Source organism: Centrocercus urophasianus, unplaced genomic scaffold (genome assembly GCF_019232065.1).
Source record: "Centrocercus urophasianus isolate 14NV4802_14NV808 unplaced genomic scaffold, USGS_Curo_1.0 seq_12, whole genome shotgun sequence".
In the NCBI taxonomy this organism is placed as follows: domain Eukaryota; kingdom Metazoa; phylum Chordata; class Aves; order Galliformes; family Phasianidae; genus Centrocercus; species Centrocercus urophasianus.
The window spans coordinates 20,874,055-20,894,289 of NW_024884364.1; the positions used below are offsets into that span (position 1 = coordinate 20,874,055).

At 36.4% G+C, this 20,235-nt stretch overlaps 1 protein-coding gene across 2 annotated transcripts in view; it reads right to left on the bottom strand.

The window, feature by feature from the left end:
• Window positions 1-20,235, bottom strand: part of ROBO2 (roundabout guidance receptor 2) — a 400,096-nt gene that overhangs the window by 32,635 nt on the left and 347,226 nt on the right. For both annotated transcript variants that reach the window (XM_042810549.1, XM_042810548.1), the window contains exons 18-21: window positions 17,031-17,073; window positions 15,336-15,463; window positions 10,352-10,633; window positions 5,286-5,442 (exon numbers count right to left, since the gene is read on the bottom strand). In XM_042810549.1, coding sequence (XP_042666483.1) covers window positions 5,286-5,442; window positions 10,352-10,633; window positions 15,336-15,463; window positions 17,031-17,073 — 610 coding nt within the window. The remainder of the gene's footprint in view (window positions 1-5,285; window positions 5,443-10,351; window positions 10,634-15,335; window positions 15,464-17,030; window positions 17,074-20,235) is intronic.

Sequence of the window (20,235 nt, forward strand, 5' to 3'; positions counted from 1 at the left end):
TATATATGTATCTACCATGATGTGTAATACATTTATGCAGCACTTGCCTTAGGCATATACTATGCAGCTGTGCCAACAATAAGATACACTTAATGCACAAGTTGACAGCTCTGACAGCACCCCACATCCTAACCAGACTTTTCAGGGACTTACCTAGACAGTGCTAAATTTCTGAATACTTCCAATACAGCTCTTCAAAGTACATTAAAAGGTTAACAACCACCAATACTCTTCCACACCAAATTAATCTCTCCTCATATATATATATATATGTTCTAACAGGCATTACATTTATCTGGTTCTATTTTTGATCTTTCATCTGGGGGTTAAGAGATGAAGCTATATCTGATCAGGATTAGAAACAGATGTTTTATATTCTTATGTAAGCTTTGCCAGATATTCAATCCTTTCCTGTCCTTGGCTTCATCATGGACCTTTCAGTTAGAGGTTGTATTATAGTACCATTCTAGGACCCTGTCCCTTAGAGACATCATCACTAACCAAAACACATAGGTCCTACTGCCTGTTCCTATAGCTTAAGCACTGCTTCTCCAGAGCAATGCTCTAATCCAAACACATCTTCTGCTGAGCACACTTCTGCTAACAGAACTCAAATCTCAACGCTATCTGTTCTTCCCATCTTCTGCACGTCCAGCCAGTCTGCAATCCCTTGAGTGTCTTCTTAACTCCCAGTGTATTCCCAAATATCTCAGGATAGACAGCTCTTTTGAAAAAACAAGTAGACAACCAAAAGCTCTCACAGCTCCTTCACTGTCAAATCATCTCATACCCTGAAGGCCATTCCCAAGCATCATCTAAGTCACTTTTCAACTTCAAGGTCTTCAGACAGTGTACACTTTTGGTCTCAATACTGCAAACAACACATTGAGATTAATTTCTTGAAGTAATTTAAAAATACTCCTTTAAGGTTCCTTGTTTTGTAGGAATTATCAATTTACCTGAGAAAAATGAATCACTGACAGTTTTCTCATGTGAGGAGCTGGGTTTCAAAACGGCTGAGAACACTGAGACAGAGAAGTTTCATAACTCATATTACGAACAGAAGATTTGCTTTAAGCAAAAACGAAGATTTCTAAAATTAACTAAATGCCTTTTCCATTTTTCAAAAGTAGGCCATACTTAAAATTACAGATTCAGGACAGCTAAATATCTGACTGAAAGAGCTGAAAGCCTGTGGAAGATGTAGCTTGTAATTAAAGCTGGTATCATTTTAAATTTATATTTAGATGTAACCATGTGCAGATATGCAGAAATATGTATGTGTACAGAGGGACAAATGAATGATGTGTCTTAACATTAGGTATTAGGAGATATTGGATGATTATCTGTTCTCACAACAGAATGTTTAAAGAAAATGTTAATGTACATTAAATTCCTTAGGAGACAGTCTATTAATAGCTTTAACTTGTCTTTCCTTGCCATATTCACTCATGACATTGACACCTGAAGGTGAGGAGACCATCCTAACTCATGCTGTTAAAAATCTGCAGTGCAATAACTCTGTTACTCTCTTTCAACCTCATGCTTAAGTGCAATAGCATCTTCCTTAAAAGGGACAGGGCTGAAAGAGACTCCTTAGTGACTTTACAGTAGTGCATAAATGAGCTTTGGAGGCACTAGCCTTTTGACCCTGCTTGTTTCAAATCCCCAAATGTTCAGCTTGACAGTCTATTTCTTAGCAAAAAGATTCTGCACAAGTACAGTATTTTCAACTAGTTTTTTTTTGGTTTTTTTTTGAAATAGAGAGGATCCTAAGCCTGAAGCTCAGGACAATGAGATTCAAAATCTCAGGTATCTTTACAACGTAATGTCTGAAAAGTCACCAGCTCTAGCATTCAATTTACCAAAAATAAATCTGAAAGAAAAAGCAAGCAAACCTAAAGGAAGACATTGTGACTGCATCTCATACAAATTATACAGTTATTTAAACTTCTGGAACTAGCATAGTGAATATTGGTCACATTCGTGTTTTTTTTTCAGATCCTTGGGTAAATACAACTCAGAAAAAAATGCACTCAACTTCTTCAAGTACTTCTTATTAAATCTAACCCCCTTAATTTCACTAGGAACATCTGGTTGTAATTTCATGATGATTAATTTTAAGTCCAGTTGACAAAAATGAATATGTTTCTAACAATTTTTATTTTAATATTAGCAGATTTATTTTATATTCATCTTTTTCTCTTTGCTAGTTTATTTCACTTTTATTTCATATCAGGGATTCTTCTTCAAAATTAAAAAGTACAAATGATAGATAAAGGGAACATTCTATAGGAATTCTGTTTCAGTACACAAATTGTTGCAGGAAAAAAAAAATCCTTCTCTAGGCCTTAAAAGAAAGTAATTTGTTTATATAAAATGTATTATCATCTATACATGCTCTCAATAGATACGTTTCTAAGGATAGTAATTTTACTATCATGCACACTAACAACCAGCAGCTAATGCTCCATTTCAAGTTGTAATCAGTAGTAGGAAATAAAAATAACCAATCATAATTGTGGTTGGCTTAAGATCATGCATATTACTGGTGAAAAATACAAAGAGATGATGAAGAATAATAAATAAACATTTCCTTATTGTCAAGTGTATAAGATAAAACCAAGCAAAAGCATCTTCTCTAAAAAAAACTAAAAAACAAAAGGAATGTTTGACTGACAAAACAGTAATTTCAAAGACTGTGAAGTATGTGCAAGTGAAAGGGCAAGGAACAAGCAGAGAGTCTTAGAAGGCCAAGAAAAAGGGGAAAATTTCACAGGAATGAGTTTGCTAGGGAAACAGCACTAATAAACAGATTTTCTTCACAGGTTGAACTGGAATTAAGTATATCCCCAAATCTACCATGTTGCTTACAATGACTGCTTGGATTTGCATGTACATCTTTTGTTATACTTGTTGAAGTTTATGGAAAAATAGGCGTGAATATAACAACCTTGATTCTTCTGGGGAGAAGACAGTAAAGAGATTCAAGAGTTGTTTTTTCCTTCCTTTTATGTTTAAGTGACACGACTGCTGTTCTTTCTGAAAGACTGCTTTTCTGTCATTGCTACTGTAGATTGTTTCCTATAATTTATTAACCAGAAAGACACTAATGTTGATTTCTAATACATAAAATAAGGTGTCAAAATTGTTTAGTTTATTTGGGATACTCATGCCCACAAAACTCACACTTGAATTCAAGAATCATAGGAAGAGATGCACAGAAAAATGAGTATTTACATTCCAGATTCCTTGTTTTATTGTTCTTAATAATCACTTTTCATATGACACTGTGAGAACTTTATTAAAGTTTTTAGTTTTTCTGACTAGAAATTCATTTTTCAAATGTAATTCTCAATATATGTATGTTTGCATATAATTAATTCTGAAGTTAAAACACAGTGAACTTGTCATACATAGTATATATCAGAGAAAAGGAAAACAAAACAGTTTAAACAATTAAAAAGGAAAGGCATTTTTTACAACATTAATGGAAACATAATGGAAACATAAGGAATGCAGTCTGTGATGAATTCCATTTTAGCATTTTGAAATCCACAGAAACAACATCAACCCCCTGAATACAGAATGGCCATTACTAATAGGTAGGGTTCAGTGAAGCTTTTTGCAAATTACTGTAGCTCAATACTGACACTGCAAGTCTAATCTTTAGTTCTATATTTGTCCTTGACTTGTAAAATACACATTAGAAGATCTTGTTATAATCACTCTTAATGAGATACCATTAAAAAAAAAAAAAAATACACCAAAAAAAACCCACCCAAACAAACCAACACATAAAAGAGTAATTTAAAAGATAAGAAAAAAACTGAATTGATAGGAACCTGCAACACTGGTGATTACCTTATTCTTAAATACAAAGTGTTGTCTTGGTGACCAATGTAATTTCTTCTGGCAAGATAACAGATATTTTATGCAACTGAGAAGTGAAGCTCTGTGTCACAAGGGATTTCTCTGGATGGTGTTTCCATTTAATTTTTATGCTATTTCATTGTCGTTGAAGAAAATCTGAGTTGATCACCTTCTACAGCTTAATTATTTTAATGAAGTGGCTCAACGTATGTTTTAAGGACATAAACTGATAATTACAAATACTAGACAGCTAAACCATCTTGAATTTATTTTATTTTTATATCAGATACAGAAAAAATGTTTATATGAACTTCTTTTTCTTGATATTTCAAAAAATATTTACAACCAGTAAGTTTGCTCATTTTCCTTGATATTTATTTTGGAATTCTATCTCTAATATAGCCTTCATTTTAAAAGGAACTCCACTGACATACAGTTAGCTACCACTCGTTTTAAAAGTCAAAAATTAACCTTTAAATCTTCTGATTTTCATCATAGAAGTACTTATAAAAGAGATAGCACTTGAAATATTTTTATTTAGTATAACTATTAAAACAATTTTTAAAACATATACCTCATCATTAGGAAATATTGATTATTCCATATATTTAAGCAGGTAGATTTGTCCCAGAAGGAACTGCAGTGATTCTCATAGGCACCAATAGAGTTGATCACAGTAAACTATTTTTCTGATTTTCCTCCAGAGTTTGATAATCTGCAATTTCATATAATTTCACTTCATAGAAAGCATTCCATAGCTGCACTTCGTGTAGAAAATGTCTCTTTCCTCTTATTGCTTTTTATGTGATTTTTTTTTGTCCTTGAGAATAAGTTTATGATATTCAAAGATAAGTGAAAGGTTCCAGAGTCTCAAGAGTAGTTTAAATTAAAAAAATACCTACAAATTTCCTCAACTGTGAAGTTTCTTCTAAATGGCAATGAGAAGATTACTACCAACTGGTTGACCTTTTAAAATCAATACAATTTTATATGTATTTTTTGTTCTGTTGCATCAGACAACAGAAAACAGGCAACATCAAACCAGTGAAAAAATACAGTCCATATTATGTCATCCTTACTCACTAAGTCCCATAATCTACAAGCAGCTCCCAACAAAATTCATCAGGCTAACTGTGAAGTGAGAAAAAGTCTCAGCATGAGTAAGCAGAGAAACCCTACATGATGATGAAACAAGGTTGATTTTATTTCCATCTTCATTCGCTCTCATGAGAAGCTAGTCACACAGTCCTCCTCCATAGCCTTCAATAAGTCTATAGGAAAAGGTGTTTTCTTTTTTAAAACAAAATAGAATAATGTTGTCATTTGGAAAAAACAAAAAACAAAAAACCAAATCAGAAGCCTCATCTCCACAAATCACAGACTTTTCTTCAAAAGAAAAAGAAGAAAATTACCCTGCTTCTTGTTGATCTACCCCGTAGTGTTCCAGCTCTGTGCCTGGGAGCGGTTGCACAGGAGGGGGTGGGAGTGGAACACTGGCCCAGTTTGAACCATTGTTTTTCTGAGGCTTGGCAGTATTTTTGCTTTTCTTCTTTTTCCCTCCTTTGCCACCTGCAAATCCAAAAAGAAAAACAAAATTTTTGAGATATAATGTGAAAAAGGTAGGTTTTTAAATTTTTTTAAATAGAATTCTGATTCCAGATGGCATGCCCCAAAACAGAAGATACATTTATGTCTTAGCAGAATCAGCACCAGCATCCTAATGTTATTACAAGGTTAAAAATAATAATGGAAAAATATTCAGAATAGTTAGTTAAATCACTTCTTTTTAAAATGTGAACTGCATATATTTGCACCACAGTAGTGCACAGTCAAGGAAAGACATATCTTGCTGCCTCAGGAATACATTTCTGATTTATTCATGCGTTCTTTATGATTTCTTGCATTCACTGATGGATAAAAATATAATAGACCATTACAAATTCTTTGAAATGTCAGAAACAGAAATGTGTGCTTATAACATTGTTTTTCATGGTTTCTTTCCATGGAAAACACAGAGGTTAAGGACACAATAAAAATATTGTTATTAAGCTTAATTTTTTCAGCTTGAATGACATATATGTAGTCAAAACAAAAAGAAACTGCATTTTGCTGATAGAAATTTATCAAGTTTCATTGTTTTAAATATCAGGAAGTCTTCTGCAGTATTTTAGAACAACTTGTTTCACAGGATTCAATTACCTTTATGCCATTCTGGACAACAGGTTCTATTACTGATGTAGAGCTCTAATGGAACAGCTAGAGGAAATGAATGGAGCAACACATTTTACTTAAGCCCTTTTCTCTTTTCCCATTGTTTTTATACCCACTTTTCCAAACGAGACATTTCAATTTGTGGGAAAATAATTCTACAGAAAAAGCTCCCTTCCCATTTGTTTTGCTTCTTGTATTTTGCCCTGATCCTTTTTTTCTAGTCAAGAATTAATTAGTAGGAAGAACGAGACAAAAAATATTTCAAATACCTTGACTGCTTCAAGATCCATCCATTTCTGTTTTATTAAAACTCTGGATTGTTGGGCAGAAGAATGGTCTGTTGTACGCTTTTCTAGTGGGGTACCTAGCTAGCAGCCATTTGGGCCTTGCCTGCTGCAGAGAGCTGCAGAGAGCTGTCTAATCCAGCTACCCACTACCATCTCATGCTGCTTTATAAGGATCAATCAAAAAGCAAATCATGTAAAAAATTCCAGACAGAAATTAATCAGAAAAGCTACAACTGATTTATCAGGCAGGGTGGCACTCTGTGGCACCATCTTCTTTGCCATGGTCTTAGCTTTAGATATAGAGACATTCAGAAAGAGGTGCAATTTTAGCATGAGATAAACACTTGTCACAGATCTCAGCCCTTGTCACTTGTCTTTTCGTCTGAGAGACACTGGGAGTGAGGAAAAGCTGAGGCTGAAGCATATACAAAAGAAGAACATGAATTTAAGTGTTTGAAGGATAAACTTTGGAAAAGTCAGCAGGATTAGGAACAAACAAGAGCTAAGGCAGGAGTGCTTTTCTGGGAGGAAAGCACAGGCATATGTGTGTTGCTGGGGCATTTAATCTAAGAGTATCTAAGAGTATTTAAGGAAGAGAAATGGAGAGGGGCGTTTAGAGATTAGCTGATATGGAGAGGGAGATTTTAAAGTGTAGGATCTTGGTAATCTTAGGGGACTGATAAAACAAAAGCTGGATGTGCGAGATGTTACTATGAATCCAATTGGATTTGAGGGGTTTTGTAGATAAAGGGCAAATACAACAGAGCTATAAGAGAGAGTGAAGAAGAGCTGAGGAACTGCTCATATGAAATAAACGAAAGAAAGTTCAAGGTCATTACTGGTAGGGAAAGAAGCCTACTCTCTACAGCTAGGCAGAAAATTCTCTTCTCCTATCCCCACGGAGAGAATTATTCCACTGCCAGACTAGTGGACCAGTACCTAATACATGTAGTACTTGATGTGTGTTTGAAATATAGAAGCCTTGTTTCCCCATAGCAATGATGCTTGTTATTTTAGTGTCTTCTCACACTGAAATTAAATTATATTGTTTACATCTCTAGATGACTCAGCTTCTGGAAAAAGAATTTACCACTTGATGAAATGATCACAGCAACAAGTTAAGGTTGTAGATGTGCTGCACAAAGTACAGCCACAAAATTTCCCTACCTAACAAAGCAGTTGAGTGTTGAACTATTTTCCATTCCACAGTGGGATAAAATTTCTCATGACATTCACTGGAGATAGAGAGAGACTTAGAATAATCTTTAGAACTTACATGTACTTACAGAACTACCATCTGAGGAATTGAAAGAGTAAGTTCCCTGCTCACCTTAATGAGAAAAAGGTAATCAAAGCTGTGTTCTGACTACAGTAATGCTCTAATTGTCAGATTATTTGAAGGTCTTCCTCAAAATCTCATGCATTATAAACATAGTCTGTATTACATGCATAACAAATGGGCAAGGGAGAGCAAAATACTGACAAGTCTAATACTCTAACAATCATCTGAGCCACGGGACATCCAATTGTGATCAAAGCATGTGTGATCCGTAGAAGGACATATGAGTCCATAGAAGGACAGGCTACCTGAAGTCTCCATGTTTCATCAAAAATTCTACTGTAAATTAAGAAATACTACACAAGACACATTTCACTTGAAATATTTCTTCGAAGTCCAGATTTTGATCAACTGACATTTTTGTAATGAAAACCACTGATTGTATTTTCTCAGAAAGTTCTAAGGCAGTTGTACCTGTCAACACATCTAAAGTGTGATATTGACCTCTACACATACGTACGTACCTCTGCATATCAAATCCTGTATTTTCAAGCAGTCCCGGGTGCCAATAAGCCTCTTGCCAGTACATGTTACATACAAAGATCAAGAACCTTTCTCGTAGGATTGAATGAACTCAGCTCTCACATACCTTTCCATCAATGTTGTAAGTCTATTTTTCTATCTCTTTCAAGTAAGCTAATATTTCCCATGAGGACACAAGATTTGCAAATAAATTTGTTTATTTGAATTATGGGCTAGTGTTTATAGCTTCTAATCTAAGCATACAGTTTGAAATAGGTGTCATTTAAGTTGACACAAAAAAGCTATTTCTAGAGTTGATCTTTTACTGTGATGATTGCTCTATGTTGCAGCAGAAATTCAAAAGGCTATAGGTAGAGTAAGAACTTGAAATTGAATTCTTGCCAGCTTACTCCTATTTTGGTTAAGTATAATAGCAGGTTTTAATTTCTGGCTTATCAATTTTCATCTTAAAAAAAAAAAGACATAATTATACATTGGTTGCTCTGAAAGTAATGCCTCCAATTTATTTCCATGGAAACTATACCAGATACACAATAACACTACTTGCAAGAAAAAATTCTTAGCTACAAAACAGTTTTTGAATGTAGTCACCACCATTAACAGATTTACATGGATGGGCTGATTGAAATACTCTTCATTTCATAGTGTGACAGCTGTGCATGGCTGTCTGGAATTGGCTTGTCTTTCATGTTTCTGTCAGCAACTCCTGAAATGTAGCATCCTCCACCTTACTGTGCTCATGTCCATTGTTTACTCTCTGTAAACATTCAGAAAACATTGGAGGATGTCAAAGGGTGCCATTTTTTCCACAATGACGATTTCAGTGACACACCTTTGCTGACACTCTCATGTCAGATGCCATTTTGCCAGACTGCCTCTCTGCCACCATCTGTCATATGGCAACAAAATGTAATGGAGTATTGGTGGGAAGGTTCAGCCTCTACTACCATACCACCAACATCCACCTCTGACATTGTCGGCCAACACAATGAAATAGGAGACAAAACTTTTGGAGCAGCCCTTGTATGAAACAAAAGCAACAAGTAAGCAAAATTAAAGAAATCAAGTAAAAAGTGTATTTAAATACAATCACATGTACTATAATCATTTTCATCTGTAAAAATGTGTTATGTTTCCAATATAACATGCAGCACACATACAAAATTTGCATTCTCTTTATATGTAGACTTGTTGCACTTTTTGCAGCCTCAGTCATCTTGCAGAGCCTACTTTTATTTCTGAGCTGCCTGATTGAAATACAATGTTCAGAAACAGCTCATGGGAGTGGGGAACCTACTAATAAATCAACAAAAATATTAACCTCCTCAAGAAGTTCGTTGTGGCTATGCTCATAAACTGAAGAACAGTGTAACGGCAGTATAAACTGTGCTTTCAGGGAAAGAACATGACAAGGCAAGGTTTCAAACTGTCCTGGCAAGTTTTGGGCACAATGGTTGGGAGGATTCTCCAGTTATGTTCAAGTAAGTTTTGCAAGAGACATTTCTATGCTTTTTTATTTATTTTTTTTAGTGGAGGCCAATGGGTTATCTTTTGTTGGCAGTGGGCAGGCACTCTCATACTTATCTGCAAAGTGCCTCTGGGAAGTTTGTTTGCCTCCCTGGCGAGCTGCTGACAAACACCCCTCCGTCCCTCACCCACCCATAGCTGTGGAACCAACCTGAGAGGCTGCCACTCCTTTCGGAGCTGTTGTGGGAGCTGGTGGTGCTGAAATCCTGTGACTGGTTGTGTGGCAATCTATTAGCCAATCCCTCAGCCACGCGGTAGTCAGGGATGTAAAGCAAGGCTAAGGGTTAAAGGGCAAAGGTCACAGTGGCATTGTGTGATTAGTTGACAGCACAGGCACATGCAACACATGCAGTTAGCAAGTCAAGAGCAGATGTGGTGGGGCCGCAAGTTTTAATTTAACTTATACCTTTCCTAGCCTAATGGAAGGCAGATGGGTTGATGACTATCACAGCACTAAAAGCACAGAACAGTATATTTTGTGACTGTGAGGTTCAGCATGCATGCAAGATACATAAGTATTAGTTCCGGTAAATATGAACAACATCTCACATACTACTTTTTTTTTTTTTTTTTCCTAATTCATGAATAGATGATACAGTATATAGTTCTGGAAAATATGAGCTGTAATTACCATTGTTGCCTTTGCCTTGTTCTGGTAGAGAGTAGCCAAATCCCATCAGGTCATTTTTTTGCTGAATTGAGCTTTTCCACTGAGGATCAGGTAAATCGACTGCCAACTCATGGATGCTGTTGGAATGCAGTATCTGGGTGGTGGCATATGGCGTAGCTTGCGTTATTTGGCTGGAACTGTTGTAACTAGTTTTTGTCGTGAAGTCAATGCTGCTGTAAATGGCTCCATCAGAAAGCATAGTAGCAGTTTTATCTCCTTGCCCTGGCACTGGTGGCAACACATCTGTGGTGAGCAAAGGAGAATGAAACAAATCATTGATGCACAGGAAGCCTGAAAGTATCAAGGTTTAAGATGAAAAATAAATGTGTCATTTTGCACGTTTGCATTTCAGCTGACACAAGTCCATGAACCAACGAAGGGAAGATGATATACAACCATTGCCAACCTATCAGCATCTGTGACAGGCCTACCACTTGTCCTTCACGTCTCACTGCCTGAAACCATCTTTTTTTCCCATACTTTCAACTGCAAAAGTGAAGTTTGGAATATTTCTCTACTGAAGAATGTTTTCAATTGTTCATTCTATGTCAGAACCAACGTCTGGGCTTCAGGGAAATGATAAAAGGAACAAATTTACAAATCACAGAGGAAACATTCCTAGCAAATATGTAGCAAAAATCTTAAGTGGATGCCAAAGCTCTCAAAGTAATTTTTGAGGCCATCACCTTACTTTCTAGAAGTTTTATGCATCAGTTTATCAAATTTTCTTTTCGACATTAGTTAGCATATTTCTCTTTTTCAGCAAAAGAAAAACCTGACAAAAACAAGTTGTTCCTGAAATGTGAAAAAAAAAACAAAAAAACCCTGTTATTCTGAAGGGATTTCAGTGATCAGCCTCTTAAAACAGGGAAGTATTCTTAATAATGGAGTACAACTTGTTCAAATACTCCACCACATTTACCTGAAATACAGTACAAAATGTTTACCTAATATCTGTTGATTTTTCTACATCTTTTGAATCCTATCACATACTGCAATTTGTATGTTTAATCAGTTACATTGGCAGTCTCTCTCCTTACTGAAGACTGTAGTGACATTTCTGGTGAAATACTGGACTTGGAAGTTGAGACTACTGAATTGTGAAGAATCTAATGACGACTGGCATGATGTCTCAAAGAGAACCATAGCTTGGCAGATAAACCCCCTCTCGCTATTACAGAGGTCAGTATTTCAAACACTGATTACAATACTTTTAGATTCTGAAGCTGAGTGGTGCAGTTGACATAATGGTAGGGAGATATGCCACCCAGATACACTCAAAAAGAGGGTATGTGAGAATCTAAAGACGTTTAACAAGGCCAAGTGCGAAGTGTTGCACTTGAGTAGAGGCAATCCCAAATATGAATACAGACTGGGAGAAGAAATAGTCTTTGAGAGCAGCCCTGCTGAGAAGGACTTGGGATGTTGGATGAAAAACTGGACACAGGGCAGCATTGTATGCTTGCAGCCTGAAAGGCCAACTCTATCCTAGGCTGCATTAGAAGAGGGGTGGCCAACAGGAAGAGGGAAAGGATTGTCTCCCTCCCCTTTGTGAGGCTGCAGCTGGAGCACTGTGTCCAGGCCCAGTACAGAAAGGACATGGAATTGTTGGAGTGGATGCATAGAAGAGCCATGAAGATGACCAAAGTGCTGGAGCACCTCTCCTGTGAAGAAAGGTTGAGGAAGTTGGGCTTGTTTAGCTTGGAGAAGAGAAGGCTCCAGGGACCTCATTGGGGCCTTCCAGTCTTTGACGAGAGGTTACAGGTAGAAGGGACCATATTTTTACATGATCTGATAGTGAAACTGATCGTTTAAAATGAAAGAGAGGAGAATCTACTTGTTAGAATAGTGTATCATTTATATGCCATTTGCTTTATATAGCCTGATGGCAGAACTGGATTCCAACCGGAGAGTAATTGATATAATGCATACTCCTATAGTGAGGACGTTCAGATCTCATTTCAGGTATCAAAGATGTTTCTATATATTTTAGACCTCAAAAAGAAAAAGTGAAGGGTTTAGAGTCATTCCAGTTTCAGACACAGGTGCTGTGCAACCTGATAGAATACAATTGGTCTCTTAATGTCTCAGGATTTTTCTGCCAATAAGATATGATAGCACAGCTTCCTTCCTCCCATTGCTGTTTATTTTTTTCCCTAGGTTGAAAACCTACATCAGAGAATTATTTTCTACTGCGTGTATGTGAATGTTTTAATATGAAGTCTAGCATCTGCAGTCTCAGAGTAACAATGTAGTACCAATTACCAATCAATATGGCAACAAGTGCTCAGCAAATTGATTACAGGAAGATTGAAAAGAAAGAAAAATAAAGAAAGTTGGTTGTAGAGGTACATTTTTTTTCAAACAAGAAACAACAACATGGGAACAATCAGGAATTATATTACATATCTGCAGAAAAATTTGAAGCGCCAAAAGAAGTTATAATTAATGCATAGTACAAGTCATATTTCAAAACCAGTTTATTATTATCTATCTACAAGTATACATTGTGTTGAATTCACGTATGCCCATGTATTTAGGGCAATATACAATCACAAAATCATCTATATGCAAACACTGCATGAGATGTGAGAGTCAAGTGCACTCCTATCTTTCATGTAACTCATCCACAATATGAAGACGTGATCTTTCCACAACTGATTTAATCAAAGCATAGTGAATCACAGATTCATAGGATAGTCGAGGTTGGAAGGGACTTCTGGAATTCATCTGATCCAACCCCTGCGCAAGCAAGAACACCCAGAGCAGACTGCAGATTACCAGGACCGTGTCCAGGTGATTTTTGAAGATCTCCAAGAATGGAGTCTCCACAATGTCTCTGGGCAACCTGTGTCAGCACTCAGTCACCTGTACTGCAAAATTATGCTTCCTGATGCTTACGTGGAATCACTTGTGTGTTAGTATTTGTGGTCACTGTCTCCTACTAGCATTGGACACCACAGAAAATAGCAAGGCTCCCTCCCTTCAAGCATTTATACAAATTGTTAAAATCCCCTCTCTACCCCCCCCCCCCCAGAAGAAAAAGCACTCTATAGTTCAGACTGAAGATGGACATTCGTTTCCCACTGGACATTTCCCACTAGACCATTCCAAAAGCTCTCTAATATCCATTTTTCTTTTTAACTCTCACAATAATTTCAAATGTTCTAACATACTTTCTGAGGGAATATCTTTCCTGTTGTCTCAATACTATTTTGTGGTCTTCTGTGATTCCAAACCTAACCTCTGCTTACCACTCACAGATTTGCTCTCCACTGCATATCTAGCATATAATGCAGATTTCATTTTTAAAGACAATACTGTGACAGCCTTCCTCAGTTTCTGCTCCAAGGTCATTGCCACCTTACCATTTTCAAAATTCTTACAGACCTCTAATACTAATCCAGACCTTTAACCCAAAGACACTCAAGTTCTATCTATGCTAGACACAACTACATTAATTTGCACTAAAAGATATCTGACTTCTGATCCATCTTTAATGCAGAAAGCATCCAAACTCAAGTGCTGAAATAGATAGGACTAAGTGAGCCCCAAACCCCCAGAATAAAAGTATGATTTGGACTGAAAAGATCATGGGTATAAGTAAGCTCCTGAAATTCCAACTGTTGTATTTCCTGGACAAATTTGGAAGCTATACCTCACCCACCCTCAAGCCCAAAGTCTTAAAACATACTTCCAAATTAAGTCTTACAGAGCCAAATACAAACTGATAATTCTTCTGCATTATGTGATCTCATTAAAAGATGGAAAAGTACCAAAGAGCTTTATTTTCAAGAAATTCACAACAAAGAAGCTGGCAGATATTCAGTTATTTTATAAATATTGTCAGACACTTGTTTACTTTATAATATTTTTGTAAGACACGAGTTTTAAAGCATTCTTAAATGGAAAATAAACCCTGAATGTTTTAATATAATTCGAAATCAAAGCAGTCAAACCATAGAGTTTTGCATAGGAATTCATAACCAAAGTGAGAGATTATTTTCAGAGGCAGATTTTGATACAACTCAAAATTATGTTCTTTTCACATTTATCAGTTTATCAGTTTGATAGTTTGATATACTTTCTTTGCATTTTAATGTATTTTGACATACAAAGTTGAATTGATTTTTACATGTCTTAAAAATACTTATATACTCGTTTGGTTTTTAATTTTTTTTTTTTTTTTTTTTTAATTTCAGTCTTCCCCTGAACACCACTATAGAGAATAAGTTGTTATAACATCACAGAAACCAAGAAGGAGATATGAAAATTATTTTGACATTTTAAAATCACAATAGTTCATCCTGAAATTCCCATTTGAGTAAAATGCTTGAAAGAAAATAATCTCTCTAAAGATTTACCATCATAATTACAAATTATTGCCTTCTTTCATGAAGAGCCTCCTACAATTAAAAATGGAAATAACTGCCCCCAAATCTAAATAGTTTGTTTCACGTGTTCTTTCCTCCAATAAGAAGGGAAATTTCTAAACACCTGTGAGGCTTTCTTCATTGACTATGGTTGAGACTGAGAGCAGTCCCACAACAGGAAGGGGATGGGCAAGGTTACAGCAACAGTGCTGGAGGAACATGGGAGGAACATTCTTCCTGGGTTCCCCAAGTTTCTCTCAGATCTTACAGATGTTCTCTGTCCCTGACTACAGTGTTCTACAGATTGCTCGTGTCCATGCAAAAGGGAACCCATCTGTTTCTCTTGAAATGATTCTCAGACCCTGTCTTACCAGTGTGGGGTAAACTTTATGTTTTAAAGAAACAGAAAGAGACACAGTAAAATAGACAATTTAAAGCCAAGTGTAAATAAAATCTTTAGTCAAATATAGGAAGAACTGTAACAGTACAAAAATATTACACAGTCTTTATCTAGGTGATAACAAAGAAAAATCCAATTTTATACTATATGGTGACAATAAAATGAAACCTACCTCCACGACTGAAATTGGCAAGATCATTGGGTCCACTAGAGCTGTTGTTAACTGGCAGACTTGTGGCAGGCCAAGAGTCTGCAAGCCAAGGATAACTGGGGTCACTTGCATTCAACAAACCTGGTCGACTGAAGAAGAATAAAAAAAAAAAGATATACATACATATACACATACAAACAAAATTAAAATATCTGTGAGACAACTCTGGATATAATAGCAATTGACGATGCTACACAACTTTCTTCCTATCATTGTGTGTAGGAAACAGTTTAGGAGACTTTAATTTATTTCAAATTAAAATTGTGTAGTCTTTGATGATATAAAGACCTTGAGCAGTTAATTAAGGATATATACAAATCAACTTTGTCAGCAGAAGTGGGACTAGGCATCAGTCGTGATTCTGCCAGAATCCAAATGAACTCCGTTGTCTGTGTGAAATGGGGGTTAGGCAGTACCATCATGGGATCCGAAACCAAGGCCGAATGATAAATTACCACCTCAAGGGAACAATCACTCAAACTGATTGCTCCATATCAGCCATTTCCAGGACTTTGGGCTACTATTTCTTCTTTCCCTTGCATCCCAAATGCACGCCTGTCATCTACAGGCTGGTAACTCTTTCTTTAAGCACTCTTGTATGGTTTAGAGGCGAAGAGGTTTGAGTAGGATTAATGGAAAGTCCACAGCTATCTTTATCTGCCACTATTGCATGGTTTTTATATCACTATAATTTCAAGCTTTGCAAGCAGTATTAAACAGTAAGCATGTTGAAAGAGAACATAAACTCAGGCCATAAGGCACTGTGTCTCTCTCACCCCAGGATAAACAGCCTGGAATTTAGCAAGGCATGTGGATTGTTTGTATTTGTATTTAACAAGGAAAATAAATCATGTCATGTAAATGCCCCCAGCCCTCAAGCAAAATCACCCATAGTCCTGATGCTATTCTAGATTATTAATGCACTCATGAAGTTGGAGCAACACCTATAATCATTGTACTTTATTTCTGATAGGCCCCTGTCTGGTACAATCCCTAAGAGAAACATAAGTTTCTATGGAAACAGCAGTAAGAAGACCCAGCAGCTTTCTTGCCATATCCACTAGCTCTCATTAGGCCTTATCTCTTTTCGCTAAAATATTGATTAAATAGGAGATTGGAAGTTATTACCACAGCCTAATTACAATCTCCATATCGGCAAAGGGAAAATAGATGAGGATATATGGGTCTGTTATCAGCTTTTATCAATTTCAATTGAGTAGCCAAAGTTGTGGAATCTAGTCTTGTCAATCTACAGCCTATTCATCATCCATGAATCATTTATTTTGTGATCGATTAAGTGTAATTGTTCACTCATAGCAATTTAGGGGTAGCCAATAAGGAGTCTTAAACAACAGCAACTTCATTTGCTAATGTCTAATTAATGCAATAAACATCTTGGTAACAAATGAACACATTCCTTGTGATATTTACTACGCATTTCTTTCAGGGCATCTGGGAGATATGAAACATCTGGGCTTGATTCCTCCAAAGTGCACAACAGATAGATCATTAAATCTTGTAGTAAGCTACTTAACTCTTTCTGTAATTGTCAGTCTTGCAAATGATTGTTTACTCAAGTGCATTACCTGCAGAATTTTCAGATTCCGAATTTTAGAAATATATGTGATGGAAAGACCTTTATGCAGAAAAACATACCTTCCATTGCTCATTAGTCCTCCATCTCCTCTTTGGAACGTGACTGTATTTTGGTTGGAAAAACAAAACAAACAAATACACACACACACACACATATAAGACAGGGAGAAATCAATTAGTTATAAGCATCAATTCAAATTGCTCAGTGTCCAAGATTGGAGGCCTCTTGACATCATCACATAAGAAAGTACAGAAATTATAAGAAGAGGATAAAGAGCATATTAGGATTACAGTTTATTTAGGATTTGACTTACAGTATTGATTCACATCAATTTGTTCTGTAGCTTGCAAGGCAAGCCAGCCACTTGAGGAAAAAATCCTGCATTTACCACAGGCCGTTTCATATGACTTTGCAGTGCAAGACTGTGCCATGTGATGAAATTGTTTTCTTGGCATGCTTTTGCTTCGGTACATAATGACACTGCACCAGTGAGTTAATAACATCATGTTGTAATGCAGTAATATCACGTCGCCACACAAATACGCCATTTCCCAAGATAAATACAAAGAAGTGGCAGCTCTATTACAGCTGAAGGGATGTGTGTAGAGGGGGGAAGCATAAAGCTGCAGGATTTCCATCAGCAGCACATGTAAGAACTAGCACACACACGTAAGTGCATACACGCCAGTATTACAGAGAAGAGATGTTTTCAGTCTTGCCACTGTGGATGCAAAGGATACACTGTAGCCCCATTCATAGGTATCAAGAAACAGTTCATTCCTTATCTACCTTATTAACAGGATTACATTCAAGAGTGATATAGGTAAACACATTACTGAGATGCTAATTGACAGGATTACACGGTCCTTTTTGAAGCACTGGCAAATATTTTGAATCGAAGTTCAGAAATGACTGTGGTTGTCCGTGGCAATATTGCATTATGTATTGTTGGGTATAGGTAGGGCTGACAATTAAAGTATATCAATGTCCTGGACATTTGCATCCTCACAGCTGTAACAAGATGACGGTTAGAATTTCAGAGAGGAATGGATTAGTCTATGAACAACTTAATTTAAAATTAAGGTCCAATACTGGAAATACAATCTAACTTTCTAAGACAAACATCTTCATCATTAAATTACAAATTCCTGAATATTTGTAGCGTTTTCCAAATATTAGATCAAACCACCAGTTCAAGATTATGCCTTCCATTATAAATGTTTCTAACCTGATCAAACTACTAAATCCAATAGAAATACTGTGATTAATAAAAAATTAGCAATGACACAAATCCACTGATGAAATACTTCTGATACCTTAGAGAATACTTGTCTCTTCATTAATTCCTAGGGTAATTTCACAGCATACATTGAGCAAAGGAGACAAAAGTAACCCCTTTGGAAGCCTTGCTGAAGAGCGCTTGGGTAGGGTGATTAATTACACTTCACTGCAGAACAGAGTATTACCAATATCAGAAAATCACTGCAGTCATATGTCACATCAAAATGGTTAATAGCCGAATTTTGAAAGGATGTAATCAAATCAATTAATGAAAAGAAAATCAAAATGCAAGTATGGGAAGTATTAAAGTCTGCTTTGAAAAATGAGACGTTAAAAACACTGCAGCTAATTAACTTTAGAGCTGATGCCACTTTCATTCATGTTGCTTTTAACAGGCTGTCAAGTGACTGCATCACTCGTTGCTTCAGTGTGAATAATCTGAAGTGTTTTGGATATCATGTGTGAATATATGAAGAGGTGGTACCGACCAGCTATGTTGCAAGCTATGTTGGTCAAAATACATTAGCACTTCAGTAGAGGTTCTGTGTCCTTACTCCTTCTCCCCTTCTCATTTAATACTACAACTTTCTTCAACTGTCAAAGCAACAAAAAATAGGGACAAGAAACAAAGGTGTATTCACTAACAACCTTTGTAAATAAGGTTTACAATTTTAAGGGAATTACACTGCAACATATTTTCTGAAAAATCTCCTGGGATTAGCGGTCTTGTTTCAATGACAGACCACCAGAAATTGCATTAAAGTATTATTGTCACCAACTGTATAGCGTATACGTGTGATATTTTATCTATGTAAGTCACATGGGAAAAAAATCCATACTTATGGTCTCAAAAATATTTGTATTGGTAGTCTACCTCTATAAAAGAAAGATAAAATTGAGGAGCTAGTAGGAAATCACAGCAGTGTTTGCCAGACACATTCTATTTTCTACTCAGTGAGGCAAGGGAACTTGAAGGCATGCTAGGAAAAAAATATCAAGATGATCGCAACCTTTGCTGTAGAGCTATAATTGCTGTGGAATGGCTGCTGCATACAAGCTTGCTGAGAAGAGACAGGTATCCAAGCATTTACTCTCTTTTCTGCTACCTATGCATCCTAATGGTAGCAACCATTTCGGGTTTCTTCCTACATTAAACAATCTTATGCCCTCCCAGCATAAACACTGTTTTCAGAAGAGCTTGTATTGCAGTGACCCAGTTTGGTAGGGAAGATCGTGCCTGGCTTATGCAATATGTATGGAACTGGGAAGGAATACAGGTGCTTTCATTTAACCTACTCCTCGCAGAGCAGCACAGTTTTGGTTGTAAACTTAATCAGAAAAGAAACAAGAGAGCATTGTGGTTTCTACTCTTGGTCGTAAAGGCTCTGGAATATCAATTAAGCTAGCCAAAATTGGAATAAGTGAGGAGATATCATCAGGATGTCATAGAAAAAAAAAAAATGATATTCCAGATGACTTCCATAAATGGGCTGAGGGAAGATAGAGAAGATGTCTTTCTTTTAGCATCAATATTGTGAAAGAAAAGACAGCTAAAAAACAGAAGACATGGTCAGGCTGCCAACATAAGCACTATGTTTATCATTCCTGCCATACATTTTGTCAGCATTTTTGCCTGCAGTTTGATTTCTGCAATTACAAAGCAAGTCTAAATGCCTGAATAGGAGCATATTTAATGCAATGCAGACATGTAGATGTCACTGTAAAAATAAAACACACAGGCAGCTGGCTTTATTCATCCTGTCTCCACTTTAAAAAGATGCAGAGTAATTTCAAGGGGCAATGTAAGAGGAGAAAAGGAAGGATGTCCCTATCACTGACCCACCCATCTCTCTTGCTTTTTTTATCACTGAGGAAGCACAAAATTCTTTCAGCATTCTTTGCATCTGATATATGTTCTGAAAAAGGACACAGACCTGAAGGGATGAGATTGGTTTTCAAAAGAAGATAAAAAAACAACCTCTG